Source organism: Chaetomium globosum, genomic scaffold (genome assembly GCF_000143365.1).
Source record: "Chaetomium globosum CBS 148.51 scaffold_4 genomic scaffold, whole genome shotgun sequence".
Lineage (NCBI taxonomy): Eukaryota > Fungi > Ascomycota > Sordariomycetes > Sordariales > Chaetomiaceae > Chaetomium > Chaetomium globosum.
Window position 1 is genome coordinate 317,821 of NT_165979.1, and position 14,120 is coordinate 331,940.

The 14,120-nt window shown below is 54.5% G+C and overlaps 4 protein-coding genes across 4 annotated transcripts in view; 1 reads left to right on the forward strand and 3 right to left on the reverse strand.

The window, feature by feature from the left end:
• The window catches only part of CHGG_03813 (uncharacterized protein), a gene marked incomplete at both ends in the record, with an annotated part of 3,613 nt that extends 2,764 nt beyond the window's left edge, over positions 1–849 (forward strand). Inside the window, 2 exons of the mRNA XM_001223026.1 lie at positions 267–301; positions 479–849. Coding sequence (XP_001223027.1) covers positions 267–301; positions 479–849 — 406 coding nt within the window. The remainder of the gene's footprint in view (positions 1–266; positions 302–478) is intronic.
• Positions 850–1,961: 1,112 nt separating this feature from the next.
• CHGG_03814 (uncharacterized protein) lies at positions 1,962–3,479 on the reverse strand (the record flags this gene model as incomplete). The annotated part of the gene is made up of 8 exons (XM_001223027.1): positions 1,962–2,046; positions 2,107–2,290; positions 2,344–2,422; positions 2,481–2,837; positions 2,890–3,033; positions 3,095–3,224; positions 3,325–3,372; positions 3,424–3,479. The coding sequence occupies 8 exons, from the start codon at positions 3,477–3,479 to the stop codon at positions 1,962–1,964; spliced, it is 1,083 nt and encodes a 360-aa protein (XP_001223028.1).
• Positions 3,480–7,120: 3,641 nt separating this feature from the next.
• On the reverse strand, positions 7,121–10,258 carry CHGG_03815 (uncharacterized protein; the record flags this gene model as incomplete). Its single annotated transcript, XM_001223028.1, has 6 exons — positions 7,121–7,540; positions 7,608–7,680; positions 7,739–9,165; positions 9,226–9,491; positions 9,555–9,875; positions 10,099–10,258. The coding sequence occupies 6 exons, from the start codon at positions 10,256–10,258 to the stop codon at positions 7,121–7,123; spliced, it is 2,667 nt and encodes an 888-aa protein (XP_001223029.1).
• A 2,200-nt stretch (positions 10,259–12,458) lies between these two features.
• Positions 12,459–13,822, reverse strand: CHGG_03816 (guanine nucleotide-binding protein alpha-3 subunit; the record flags this gene model as incomplete). Its single annotated transcript, XM_001223029.1, has 6 exons — positions 12,459–12,558; positions 12,612–12,850; positions 12,906–13,035; positions 13,094–13,222; positions 13,283–13,625; positions 13,699–13,822. 6 exons carry the CDS (start codon positions 13,820–13,822, stop codon positions 12,459–12,461), a joined length of 1,065 nt encoding a protein of 354 aa, XP_001223030.1.
• Between the last annotated feature and the right edge of the window lie 298 nt (positions 13,823–14,120).

The window sequence follows — 14,120 nt, forward strand, 5'->3', positions numbered from 1 at the left end:
GATGCTGGGGTTAATGTACGGATGGATTGATGTTCTAAACTTATCACACCCCGGGGGGCGGGGGGGGTGGGGGGCGAAAAAAAAAAAAACCGGAGGCGCTTTAGGGGGGGGGAGAGAGGGGCAATGAGGACGGGGAGAGTGGGAACACGGAGACCTAGCAGTTTAAGAAGAGACAAAAGAAGGATTCTCGGGTGGGGGAGGGAGGGACCGGCGCGCGGGGGGAGAGGGCGTGAAAGAAATAGGCTGATAGATAGGAAAAAACCTAGGGCATCCAAGTATACAGTTCTAAGCACAAACATCAGTAAGCTGTGTATTGGTTATCGGGGCAACTGGCCACTCCCCCATCACCAAAATCAAATACAGCAGCCCGCCGGGGACCAGTCATTTTCGGTTTGCATTAATTCAAGCGTTTTTCTAATTAAGATCAATAAAGAAAAGGCAAAGTGGTTCGGATAAGTAGTAACTATTGGACTATTAGCGGGGACTCCTCTCCCTCCCCCCCCTCCATCCCCCACACCATCACCGGCACCACAAACACCGCAACCAGCAAACGAAGAAGAAGAAGAAGAAGGAGAAGACAAACCCAACACAACCGCGTTACCATCGCGGCCGAAGAATCAACAACACCCGGAGGAGGAGGAAGAAGAGGAAAAGGAAGTGGAAACGGACGACGACCACCACCACCAGAACCACGCAAAAACGGGGCTTGCAGCGCGCAAGCCAGTCCCCGCGATACGCGCCGACCCAGACTCAGACTCAGACTCGGATCCGGAACCGTCCCCACCGTTGTTGCCGCGGAATCCGGTCGCTGCGGAGGCGGCTGAGGGGAGGGGGGCGTGGGAGAGGTGATTTGATGTACCTTGTATCTTGGGTGCATCTACTGTGGACCTGTGTATGACGGGGGGTGATAGATTTGTCGGTTGGGTGGGTGGGTGGTTTGGGCTGGTTGGTTGGTTGGTTGGTTGGTTGTTTGGATGGGATGGCATATGGCGACTTGGGGCGGTTGAGGAGCACAGCACAGCACAGCACAACGCAAAACAACAGGGCGGGGAGGGTACGGCATAGTACGGTCGAGCAACAGCAAGCTTGGATGTTGTGATGGATGGATAGAAATACGGGCTGGCTGGCTGGTTGGCCCTTGTATTAGATGAGGCAGAACAAACAGCCTGCTCTCTTTTGGCTGCGGGATTAGAACAATGAGAGTGACTGAAGGAGTTGTTACAATCAATACCAGTCGGCGGTCGTGGGTCGATTGTTACCGCTAGGGCGGCATATCAAAACGGCAGATGCATCTGATGGATGGATGGTTTGGATTACAGAGTATGAGCATAACCGAGATACCAGACTCACCACAAAATCCAGGGGATGGGAGGGATGCACATAATAGACGAGCTTTTACTTTCTTCTGATGTAGGATGTTTGTCATTGAATTGAGTTTCAGAGCCAGGCCTAACCATGTCACCAGAGACAAGGGTTTGTTTGTCCAGAACGACTATGCAAGCAAACAGGAAACCGACGATCCCAGGTAGCAGATAACGAGTTCATAATTATGCACGTCAATATAATCCAACCAAGCCCGAGCGAATCCATCGTCACCCTCGTAAACCACTACCCAGCTGGTTACCCACGCCCCTTGTATATAACCACCGCGTCTCGACGAACGCGGGATCACAGCCCCTTCCCAAGACTCCTTCTCGCCCGATATAGTCAAACTCCCACCCAGCAAGCAAACAACCCCAGCGACAGAAGAGGCCCTGCCGCTGCCCCGCGCCACCCCGAACCCCTTTTCTTCTTCACCTTGGTTGGGGGCACGGAACAAAAAGGAGACTACCTCCCCGTCTTCCGAACGCCGACAGAAGCAGATGGCAGTTTTCGGCGACAACTTAGGCCCCGTCCCGTAACGGCGGTCCTAGTTTATTTTTGAGACTCCATTCTTGACCCCGGATATTTCAGCTCCAGGCTCATTGTGCGAGATACTGCTGCTGGTTCTCCATCTCCCCGACGCTGGCGGCTTCGACGTTGTGGTAGTCGAGAATCTCTGAGTACCTGTTATGGTCAGGTTAGCCAATTGCGCCGAGAAAGGAGAGGATGTCCTCTTGAACTCACATCATGATCTTCCAAGTGTCGACGGGTAGATCGGCGTCGTTGAAACTCCAATCGAACTTTAGCTCGGCGGTGGGCTCGTCGGTGGGGTCATGGTAAGGCGCCAGGTACTCGTGAGCGAGGGCCTCGGTCGCCGTTATCCGCTTCTTAGGATCGAAGACGAGCATGCGCTCAAGGAGGTCAATGGCTAGCGGGGGTTAGACAGATCCTCTCTAAGAATCGGTGAAGGAAAGGACGTACCCGTCGGGTCGGCATTCTTGAACTTGTTCTTGAGGGGTTGCCTCTCACGCATGGGGAGTGACTTGACGAATCGTAGGGTCTGGTCACCGAGTCAGCAATTGCCCTAGCATACTTTCTCCACCGTAAGGGCCACGCACATTCTCACTAGCAATGGTGTTGATAACGTCGTCTGGTGGCGTGCCGAGGAGCTCGGTGATGATAGAGAACTGGTTGACGTGGTCCTTGCCGGGGAAGAGCGGCTTGCCCTCGAGCATCTCGGCAAAGATGCAGCCGGCGCTCCAGATGTCGACCTCGACGTCGTACTTTTGCCAAGTGAGCATGATCTCGGGCGCACGGTAGTATCTCGTTGATACGTAGCCGGTCATCTGCGGGTCCTGGATACGGGCCAAGCCAAAATCGCAGATCTTCAGGTCGCAGTTCTCGTTGACCAAAATGTTGCTGGGCTTCAAGTCCCTATGAACGACGCCGGCAGAGTGGACATATTTGAGACCGCGCTGGAAACCGTTAGCTCGGGATCCGGCGACGCCCATCCGACCCGACACCCACCATGATCTGGTAAAGGAAGTACTGAATAAACTGCTTCTCCAGGGGCCTCGAGGTGAGTAGCCTGTGGAGGTCGGTGCCGAGGAGCTCTGTGACGAAATAGATATCCTCGAGCGGAGAAATGAAGATGTCGCTGAGGGAGATGACCTGCGTAAATCGCGTCAATTGCTGCCATGGCAGGGACCGGGGAGTTGTTGGGGAAACCGACATTCTCGTGCTTGAGGTGCTTGAGCAGCTTCAACTCACGATACGTCCTCTTGGCGAGCACAGGGGTGCTGAAGGGCTTCATAATTTTTTTGATGGCGACATTCTGGCTGGTAAGTTGATCCTTCGCAGAGCTGAAAAGGAAAAGAACCGTTTATTAGCATTTCCATTCCGTCTCATTGTTTTTATTCTTATTTTTAGTTTATTTTTTCCCTGGAGAAGGCCAGCACGTACCAAACCAAGCCGAACGCTCCCATGCCAACGGGCTGGAGGTCGGAATATCTAGTGGAAATCAGCCAACCCGATTTCCTAGTTCACAATTCCTTATCGTACCTCGAGGTGATCTCGAAGGTGGTCCCAAAGATCTGGGCGCGCACGAATTCGGCCATGGCGGGCGATGTAGGCTTGTTTTATTGTGTGTGTTTCAAGATGGCTGATGACGATGCGGAGGTGCGGGGCAGTGATCGAGTGCGGCGGGGCAGTCGAGTCGAAGGTGAGATTGAGAAGTGTGTGCGCGTGTTGAGCCGGTGGTCGGCGTTGAACGATGGTGATATGTGCTGCCAACAGACGAGCGTTGTTGGAGAGGTGAAACGAACAGCAAAAGGCTGGGATAACAAAAGCTCGAGATTTCGCCGAGTGCTCGATTAACTACCCAAGGGGGTCTCGGTGGTGGGGAGATCGAAGGCGATCGGAGTAACAGCGGGGCCGGATGCTTCAGAACTGGGTCCTGGAGGCGAAATGACAAAGTTTAGCTCAGGCTCCCAAAACGGGGGGCTGCACTGGGGTTGCACTGGAGACAAGCGGAATGGTGTCGGTGTCAGAGTCGGAGGTGCGCTGCGGGTAATTGATGAATGAGTACTGAAAGATGCAAGCAAACGCTTACCCTTGATGTTCGAGTTGTCGTCGAGAGCAGCTCTCAAGGGCTGTCGGGTCGCCGCGTCTTAATTGCGGTTTTCGGCTGCAGTGCGATGCAGCGGGCTTTACCCGCGCGTGCTGGGACGGAAAGCACACAAGTCGGCGATCGCTGCTGCGACGAGCGGGGGGTGAGGGGGGATTGGCCAACAGGCAGACACCCGCTTTTAGGGGGGAAGCTTCGTTTCGGCCTGGGGCCGCTTCTGTGTCTTCTCGATAACCCCCAAGCCCAGTCCGCAACGTAACGGGTCTGGGATCGCAAATTGAATATTTTACGCTCCTGTTCGCGTCGCGAGAAGACGAATTGATTGGGTAGCTGCACAAGCTTTCGAAGGTGTCAGAGCCAGCTGTCCTCGTGCTATTGCGTTGTAGCTTGGGCCACCGGCAAGCACTTACACAACACGTGTGTGTACAAGCACAAACTGCCGAGTCAAGTCGAGCTTGTCAAAGGATGTCAAGTTGCCGAGGAAGGCCGAGCGCAAGGTCGATGGGTCGAGGGTCGAGGGTCGAGATGCGATGGGAGGGGAGGAGGAGGAGGAAGACGAGAAGAGCTGGCACTAGCAACTATTATAAACGTATGCTCGGAAGCAGGTGGGCGGATAGGAAGTTCAAGTATTCTGACCAGCCGAGCCAGCTACCTCGAGCTGGGATGGCGCGGTTGGCACGACAGGGTCCCCAAGATGGATGCGACGCGGGGCCGGTTTGGGGAACAGGATGTCAGAAAACTTTCCAAATTCCATGGCACTCCCGCTTTCCCGTCCCTCCCGAGCATCCAATCCCGCTCGATACAAGCTATACGTATACCTATGTATGTACTCCAACGGTGCATTGCGCACGCTGCAGCACAAACCCTCCCCTGACAGCTATCTCGGCGCCGCCCGCTTGTGGTTTAGCCACGCATCTTTGCGATACAACACATCAGGTCTGTCGATGCTCGGATGGATTCCCACTGGCTGAATTCCCATTTGTGTGCGGGTCTCGACCGATGACGATACAGCACATGCCCAAGTGTCCTGCAGTCACAAAATGTAGTCTTCTGTTGTGCGCCATTGTTCGTTTCTTGCTATCTCAGTGTTTGAGCAGGATTCGTACTGAAGCTATACACAGAGGTATTCGCACACCGAGAGAGAAACCTCCGTGCCGATATGGGGCACCTTCAAGGCCCCGCAGCCACTCAGCATCGGGGCCGTTGCCGAGACTTCTCATTGGAGCGGGGCCTCTTTCTTTGCAGCTTCTGCTCAAAAGGTGCGATGACGTAGACGGGGTCGTTTGGTGGGGGTTTCCAACCCAGTCGTGGCGCAGGCCAATGGACCACCACGAATTTCGATGGCTTTCCCCGCTGAACCACCTCTAAACCAGGTGGTTCAGCGGGGCAAAGAAAAGAGATGCTGCAACACTTGGCTCGTTTGGCGGTGCGGGTTCCGTACCTAGCGATTTTCCATCGCGATCGATTCAGGCGGAGAAGAACCTCCGGCAAAGAAAAAGGTCCTCAATAATCGGCACTCCACAACTAAACCAGCTCGCGAGCCCAAGTTGTGTCAGAGAATCTACCCAGCCGTGTCCATACTCTGGAGCAGCCCGCAGTGCAACGCGCACTCGCAAGTCACATGGCTCTATCCTCATTTACGTGCAACACGCCCTCATATATTACTCTGTAGCTTTCTTCAGCTATCATTGTCGCCGCCCAGGGGTCCCAACGCCAAGAACGCAACATCCCGAATCAGACCCTGGGATCATCAGGGGCGACGAGATACGGGGGGCAAATTCAATAATCGTTGAAGCAGATCAGGCCATACACCAGGCAGTTAAAAAATAAGGTTCTTCATGAACTGTAGTATGTACTCGTGACGGTATTGTGTACTTTACCGTTACCGCCACAAAGCAATGAACCCGGATCAAGGTATCAGCAATCCCCGAAAGTCAGTTGTCTGGCTCCCTGGTACGGTATCAAGGTATGCATCTGGCCAGAAAGGCCCTGATCTTGGGCATCTCAGCCCACCCGAAATCAGAAGCACGATGACGACAGACGGCAGCCGCGGGGAAAAGAGAAATCAAAAGCTCAATCGAACAGCCAGACTCGAACCAGGGTGGGAGGTATGCATGATGACGTCACCATGGCCAGACCCCTCCCCACTCCGCTCCGACCTCGAACATGGCGGGGAAAACTCGACACGGGTATACTGACATGGAAGTCAGGTAATAAACGTCAAAGACAGGTCATAGGCACGAGGTTCAGACGGTGGCAGAACCGGGTTGTAAGGCCCAACTACCTAAATTCCTCATCGAGGCGTCAAACTCTTGGTCCACATAGACTATAACTCCGCTATAGAATTAGGTAGAAAAGTCAGAATGAACCAAACTATAATTTGACATCTGTACCCTCAAGGACCTGAACTATGGTAAAGGGCGAGGCATGAAGTAAACATTCACGAATACTAGATCACAATTTCGATTCACACATTAGGTCCCGAGTTAAAGTCAGGAAAAAATTACCAAACTCGCTCAAGTTGCTTACTACATACAACTCGCTGCAAAGAGACCACCTCAAAACAAAAGACTAAAGAAATCATCCCTCAGGAACTCCCGGCAACCGATGCTGCCGCGGAGACGACGACGGCTCCGGTTCCAGATCCCATCGAGTCCCAAAGCTGATCAATCGATCTTCTCTGCCTCCGAACGACAGCAAATACGATATGTCCTCGAGGAACTCAGTATAGAACCAAACAACAAACCGAATGATAGCAGTGCACAATGCTACCAGGACAGCCACAAGCAGCAACGACGTTGCCCGTATTAACAGATGACGAACAAGCCCCCAAAACAGCTCGCGTACATCCCATTCAAATGCCAGGCGGGGGCCCCTCTCAGGGTCCGCCTCAGGGTCCATCTCAGGCTCATCCTCTCGTCCCCACTGGGGCTCATCCTCGGGTTCATCCTTGGGTTCCTCACTCGCCGTAATTCTAACACCTGTATCCGAATTGATGGGGTCGGGCGTGGTACTTTGAACACCAACCTCCCCAGCACCACCTTGCTCGTCCCTACCGTCCTCTGGGTTGCCGTCCTCGTCACTGCTGCCCTTTCCGGCGCCCCCACTGCTTCCACCCGCTGCCTAAGCATCCTAAATCGCCTTGTCCTGCGTCGTATTCAATGGCTCCACATTCCAGATCCCCTCAGCATACTCGTTGATGCACCTGTCGGAGCTGAAGAAGCCCATGCGCGAGACGCTCGTGATGCACTTGGTGATCCAGCCTTCCTGGTCGCGGTACGCCTCGTCAACGGCGGCGTGCGAGTCGACGTAGCTCGAGAAGTCGTCCGAAACCAGGTAGTAGTCTCCATGGTCGCGGACCGCCGCAATCAAGTCGGAAAAGTCCTTGGGGTTGCCAAACGTGCCTTTTTCGATCTCCTCAAAGACGCGCACCAGCTTCGTGTCCACCACGTGCTCGCCGGATTGGTGCGCGTACCGGAGATCGTCAACTTGTTCCGAGAGATGGCCAAAGAGGAAGATATTGTCTTGGCTGACCTCGCGCGTGATTTCAATCTGAGGGCCAAGTCAGTGAGTTGTTTTGTTTCATAAAATTCAGTGTGAAACTAAATGAAAGACCTACGTTGGCTCCATCGCATGTTCCGATGATCAGGCCGCCGTTTAGCACAAACTTCATGTTGCTTGTACCGGATGCCCTATAACATGTCAGCTGCCTAACTCAGCAATGTAAAGCATGGGAACAAAACCACGTACTCGGTTCCGGCAGTCGAAATGTGCTCGCTGATGTCCGATGCCGGAATGATCATCTCGGCCTTGCTGACGTTGTAGTCTTCCAAAAACACCACCTTGAGGAGATCCCCAATGTCCGTGTCATTGTTGACTACAGCACCGACACTGTTGATGAGATGGATGATCTGCTTGGCCATCCAGTAGCCTGGAGCGGCCTTGCCGCCAAAGATGGACACGCGGCGCATCTGCTTCTGGCGCTGCTCCGGCGACATAGCCTTGAGTTCCAGATAGCGGTAGATCGCGCCAAAGATGTTCATCTGTTGGCGCTTGTACTCGTGGATGCGTTTCACCTGCACGTCAAAGAGCGCGGCGGGGTTGACAGTTACGCCGGTAGTCGCCTTGATGTGCTTAGCCAGGCGCACCTTGTTGGCATATTTGATCTCGGCCCACTCCTTGCGGAACTCCTTGTCGTCAACGTACAGCTCGAGTTTGTTCAGGTCCGTCAGGTCCTTCAGGAAGCCGTGCCCGCCTGTCTTGCTGGCGATCAGCTCCGACAAGCGAGGATTGGCCTGGTGAAGCCAGCGGCGCGGAGTGATGCCGTTGGTCACGTTGGTAAACTTGTCGGGACCGAAGATGCGTACAAAGTCCTTGAAAATGGTGGTCCTGATGAGCTCCGAATGCAGCTCGGCGACACCGTTCACCTTGTGAGAGCCAACAATGGCGAGGTAGGCCATGCGGATCATCTTGGGCTCAGACTCTTCGACGATCGAGACATCACGCAGGAGGTCGCTGTCGCCGGGGAACTGGCGTTCGACTGTCTGAAGGAAGTAAAGATTGATGTCGTAGATAATCTGCAGATGGCGAGGAAGGAGGTTTTCGATCAGCGGGACGGACCACTTCTCGAGGGCTTCCGGAAGCACGGTGTGGTTGGTGTAGCCGAAGGTGTTGACAACAATGTTCCAAGCCTCATCCCATTCGAGGCCCTCGAGGTCAATGAGGATACGCTGGAGCTCCACGATGGCCAGCGTCGGGTGGGTGTCATTCAGCTGGATAGCAACTTGGTCGGGGAACTCCTTCCAAGAGCGCCTCGTCTTCTTGAACCGGCGGACAATGTCGTACAACGAAGCAGCAACCCAGAAGTACTGCTGCTTCAAACGCAGCTCCTTGCCGCGGTCGAGATTGTCGTTAGGGTAGAGCACGGCGCTGATTGTCTCGGCGCGTTGTTGGTCGGCGACGGAGCTCTCGTAGTCCCCGCTGTTGAATTTCTGGAAGTCGAACTCGCCGCTGGCCGCTTTGCTGGACCACAGTCTCAAGTTGTTGGTGGTTGGCGTGGCGTATCCAGGGATGGGCACGTCGTAGGCGACGGCCTTTACCGTCTCGCCGCCTTCCCACTGGCTGATTGCCTTGCCTTTCTCATTAGTTTCTCTCGAAACCTTGCCGTAGAATTGGATCTGTACGGGTTAGCCGATACCCGAGGCGGTTCTGGGGCCGCAAGAAGACACGGAACTCACATCAACGGTAACGTCGTGCCTGGGGAACTCCCACGGGTTGAAGTCAAGCCAGTAGTCCGGCACCTCAACCTGATAGCCATCGATTATTTCTTGCTTGAAGATGCCGTAGCGGTACCGCAAGCCGTAGCCCCAGGCAGGGTAGTTCAGACTGGCAAGACTGTCCAGGAAGCAGGCGGCCAGGCGTCCGAGGCCGCCGTTGCCCAGGGCGGCGTCGTGTTCCTGCTGGATGACGTCCTCGATACGGAAACCAAGCTCAGAGAGACCATCTACCGCCACCCGATTAGCAACAATCTCCTGCAACCGCCCGTTCAAGGAGAAAGAGCGCTCACCTTTTGCCAGATCCTTCTGTCCCACATTCAGCATCGCATTGTCCAGGGCGCGGCCCATCAGGAACTCCAGACTCAGGTAGTAAACCCGCTTGCTGTCGGAAAAGGTCTGACGCTGCTGTGTGCGATTCCACTCGAGGATAAGGCGGTCTCGGAAAGCGAGGGCTGTAGCCGAGTAGGCCGCCGCCTCGTCGCAGTTGTACAGACTGCGTGCCAGCGTCGTCTCGACGTGCCGCACCACCTCGCTCTCGAAGCCATCCTTGTCCTTGAAGCCGCCGACTTGGTGCTTCGTCCAGGCCTCGCGCTGGGGTTCGGGGATCGAGGCTATAGGAACGGCCTGTTAGCTGCGTTCGTTCGCTTACTGGGTGCATAAGTATGTATGTATGTACAAGTGCTTTGCAGCAGCTTCCAACCCCACATTCAGGGCTGTGAGGGGCAGCTCCAGCGGGTGAGGGGCAAGGTAGTGGGGAGACTGGATGATCCCATAGTATCCATGGAGATTGGAAAGAACGGAACGAGCAGAACATCACGAGAAGTTTATCCATACCTTCGACATGCTTGATTTCCCCGGCACCAAAGCCAGTGAGTGTGCGCTTGTGTTTGGGCCGCGAGATGCCCGCAGGAGCCACTGAGCCCTGAACATCAACAACCGGGGCCCCAAGCGAGGGCCGCCGTTCTCTGATAGGCATTTGTTTGTCGGCAGACATGATGTCGGCTTCAATTGGCTTCCTAGACGAGTTCTGAGGTGTTGTCTGTACCTAGGTAGCAGCAGTAGGGTCCTACTGGGATCAAAAGCTTGATTGGTGGGTAGGTAGGTTGGTGAGATAGGTAGAGAGAGAGAGGTGGCGATAAATGGTGCACCGGAGAGAAGAAGAAGAGGAATCCAAGCACGAGTTGGATGGGCAAGATGAAGAATGGATGGACGATGTCGAAGCGCAGCCGAGCACCCTGCCTCGTGCCTGCCCAAACTTAGCAACAGGCAGACACTGCAATCAGTCAGGTCTGGAATCCTCCGTTAACTAGGTGCTACCAACCTCCACTCTCTTTTTTGCCCATGCAGAAACACTTGGACATCCATCTCACCAAGCAGGATGCTGCGCCTGCTCTCCCCTGACGATGCGATGACAAGCTTGAAGCTCGATCCCGTCCCTCAGCGAAGCTCCCCTCTCATGCATATGCACGCAATTCTGCAACCAATCACGACAGAGAGCAAGCCCAGGCCAGAGGAGGGAGAAGCAGCGCTGGCTGGACACGATGGGGTTGCTCTTTGCGCCGAGCTCATCGTCGACCTGCCGTGCACCCGGAAGCGCCTGTAGTGGTTTCAATTGGAAGGGTGCCGGGTGGGTTGGTTCCAGGTTCCAACCGCAGTGCCGTTCTGCAGCGCCGTTGTCAGACGATACGATGCGTCTTCCGCCGGACGCAGCTTGCCCCCAGCCGATTTTACTCGCAGGAACCGAACCACCTCACATGCCATCCAGATTCCTCGCCCAATGCGGACTTTGCATAGACTCCTGAAGCGGCGCAAACACACACAAAACCCCCCGTCCATCTCCTTGGAGGCGGAGCCCGTTTGCGGCGTCTGAAGTGCCGCGAGGTTCTACGGCGCAGTGCGAGAGGGCGAAAAATGGTGGATGAATGAGCCATGGGGGCAAGTTTGAGCTCTAGCCCAGGTCTCAGATCCTTGGGGTTGGTGGAGCGTTGGAAGGGCCTGGGCTTTTTGACAACCCGCCAGGAGTGGAACCCTGGAATTGGCCCATTGCCCCGCCGCCGTTGCCGACCCCTCCGCCAGACTGACATCATCACTGTTATTCACAGATGCGGCTGCGGCAGCGGGAAGAAACCAGTGTGCTCATGATCAAAGCTTCTCAACTCTTTCCGCGTACTTGCATCTCGAAATAAAAGGCAAAAATGGTCTATTTTGCTGCGTGAGTTTTCTTCCCAAACATGGATATCCCTCGTTCTTGAACAATTCCTGGTGTTTTCTCCTTCCCTAGCTATTTCGCCACCAAGATATTAACTGCCATTCACATGAATCTGGGCCGCCTGCTGAGCGGGGCACGAAACGAGAGATAAGCGCCGAGTGGCCCGCTGCCGGGTGCGCAAAGTCGCTTCTCCGGCGGGGCCGGCGGGGGGCGGCGGGGTTTGTATGTGGTGTAGAAAACGATGGTTGTCAATGAAGCCCAGTAACTCTTACGAGCTGTTCATTCACTGTAGCGGCCTCCTGATACTTAACCTTCACTCTACCCGAAAAAACAGAGATTGAACACGCACAGCTTCAATGCTCGCCCACTAGACACTGGGTCATCTGCTGTGTGCGGACTAGAACATAATCGCTTCTCTCGCACCAGACGAGGCAGGTATGGATATTTCAATATCGACCGTTTTCTTTCCTTCCAAAGCATCGCGAATCCTGGGTTAGGGGTAACCGTCCCCTCCGTATATAACACCAACAGGGGGTTTCAAAATCACCGCGCTTGAACCACCTCTTCCCTCGCGAACATTGCGTGACCCGGTCCCCGTGGTATATATACCCCTTTTGAAACCCTAGTAAGCGTAGAAGCCAGACATGATCCCAGCAGTGCCAGCAGCATCGCGCAAGATCAACGCAACCAAAACAAATAAAATGAAAAGCATGCATCGATTAGAAGCTGGCTCGTAGGGTAGCCGTAGGGAAGTATACCGCCGTAGTCCCTGGAGGCATCGAGTAGAAACGAAGGCGAGACGTGGTGTTCCGAACGTGGTTCGCGTAGTCGCCCGAAAATGATAGAACTGCTGCCCCCTCCAACGCCGTGTCATGCAGCCCTTTGAAAATGGCTCTAAGCAGGATGGGGAAAGGAAAATCGCTAATGGTGGTGTTCGAGTTCGAGTGGGGTATGGGTTGATGGACCAGGGGAAAGAGCGTGGGTATCAGAGAATGCCGGAGTCCTTGAGTGCGTTGTTCAGGATAGTTTCCTTGACTGCTGCGAAAACGAGTCGGATGTTGGAGGTATCGGTAGCCTGTGTTAAACTGACAAAGAGGTGAGTGGGTGGGAACAGTATCTTCGGTCGTGTACTACTTACTGTGGATAGAGGTTCAGGTGGGCTCGGTTGACTTGGTTGAACCTCCAGAGTAGGTATTTGGCCGCCTTGTTGACGTCGTTCCCGCCCGAGTAGTCTGGGAAGTAGCTGCCTAATGGTGACCGTCCGAGCTTCTGCTTAAAGATATCGACTTTGTTGAGAAACAGGATAATGCTCGTTCTCATGAACCACCGCGAGTTGACAACTGAATCGAACAGCAATAAGCTCTCCATCATGCGGTTCTGTGACTGGGGTTAGCAGCGGCCATGATAACGGCGATATGACAAAATTGCATACCTGACTGGCCTCTTCCAGCAGAACCTGGTCATACTCGCTCAACGCGACGCAGAAGATGATGGACGTCACATTCTCAAAACAGTGAATCCACTTTTTGCGTTCGCTCCGCTGCCCGCCAACGTCAAACATGCTGCAAAGGGAGACTCAGATTAGTCTAGAGCATCAGAGGGAAACAGGTCTCGACTCACTGAATGCTCAGCTGTCCCATCTTGAATCTCGTCTCGTAAATACCAGTCGTCTTAGTTCTGGCCCGTAGCACGTCCATTTCCACAGGGAGGTAGTTGGGGGACACGATCCTGCTGGCCTCCTGGAAGAAGCTGCACCAAGTTAGTCATTCGGTTTCCCCAAGAGAAAATACGAAGCAGGGCGTCACGAACTATTCGGCCGAGTCCATGAGGTAGAATTCGGTTTGCCTCTCCATCAGTTGCTCCCTCGCCGGATCGTCCCATACCGCCTGGACGGCGATGCCTACCCTGGGGTCGATCCTGGCTTGTGGGTTTGTGTCGAGCGAATAATCGAGGAGAAAATCGCAGTGTTCCCGGTTCTCCGGCATTGGCTCGATTTCGAATTGGCGCATGGCGCTACATAGTGCTTTTGCGCATTCAAGCAAGTTCTTGTACACTGTCGGACGGTAATTAACGAGCTCGTCTTGTGAATAGCCCTTCAGATGAATAATCTTCATTTGCTTCACGATCGTCGACTTCCCACTCTCACCCGAGCCTGTGCATCAAGAGTCAGTATGTGGCAGCGGCCCGTGGGGTTCCCCCCTCCCCGTCCAGGACGGATGACGTACCAAGCAGGAGAATCTTGCATTCCTTCCTAAGCTTTTTCGAGTCTTCCTCGAGTTCCTTGTCTATCTTGTTGCTCCTCTTTCTCTGGTCTGAATCCTCCCCGCTGGTACTCATGCACGACCCCATGACGACCATTAGCTTGCGCGTCGATCAGGTAGGGTTAGAGGTGGACAGCGACTGTCGTAGGCCGAAAGCTGGCGGCTGCAGACAGAGTATCGGAACGTGCGACACCGTCACTCGCTGGTGTGCTGAATCTCCCTCTAAAATACCATGAGCGCGAGGGAGTTGGGGGTTGGTGCGATCGGCGAGCACCGCGACAGCGGAGATGGATGGCTCGGGCGGATGGTTGGTTGCCTCGGTGGGTCAATCGAGAACGGCCTCGACTCTCAATTGCGAGGGTCCTCCCGTGAGGAGCGAAGGGTAT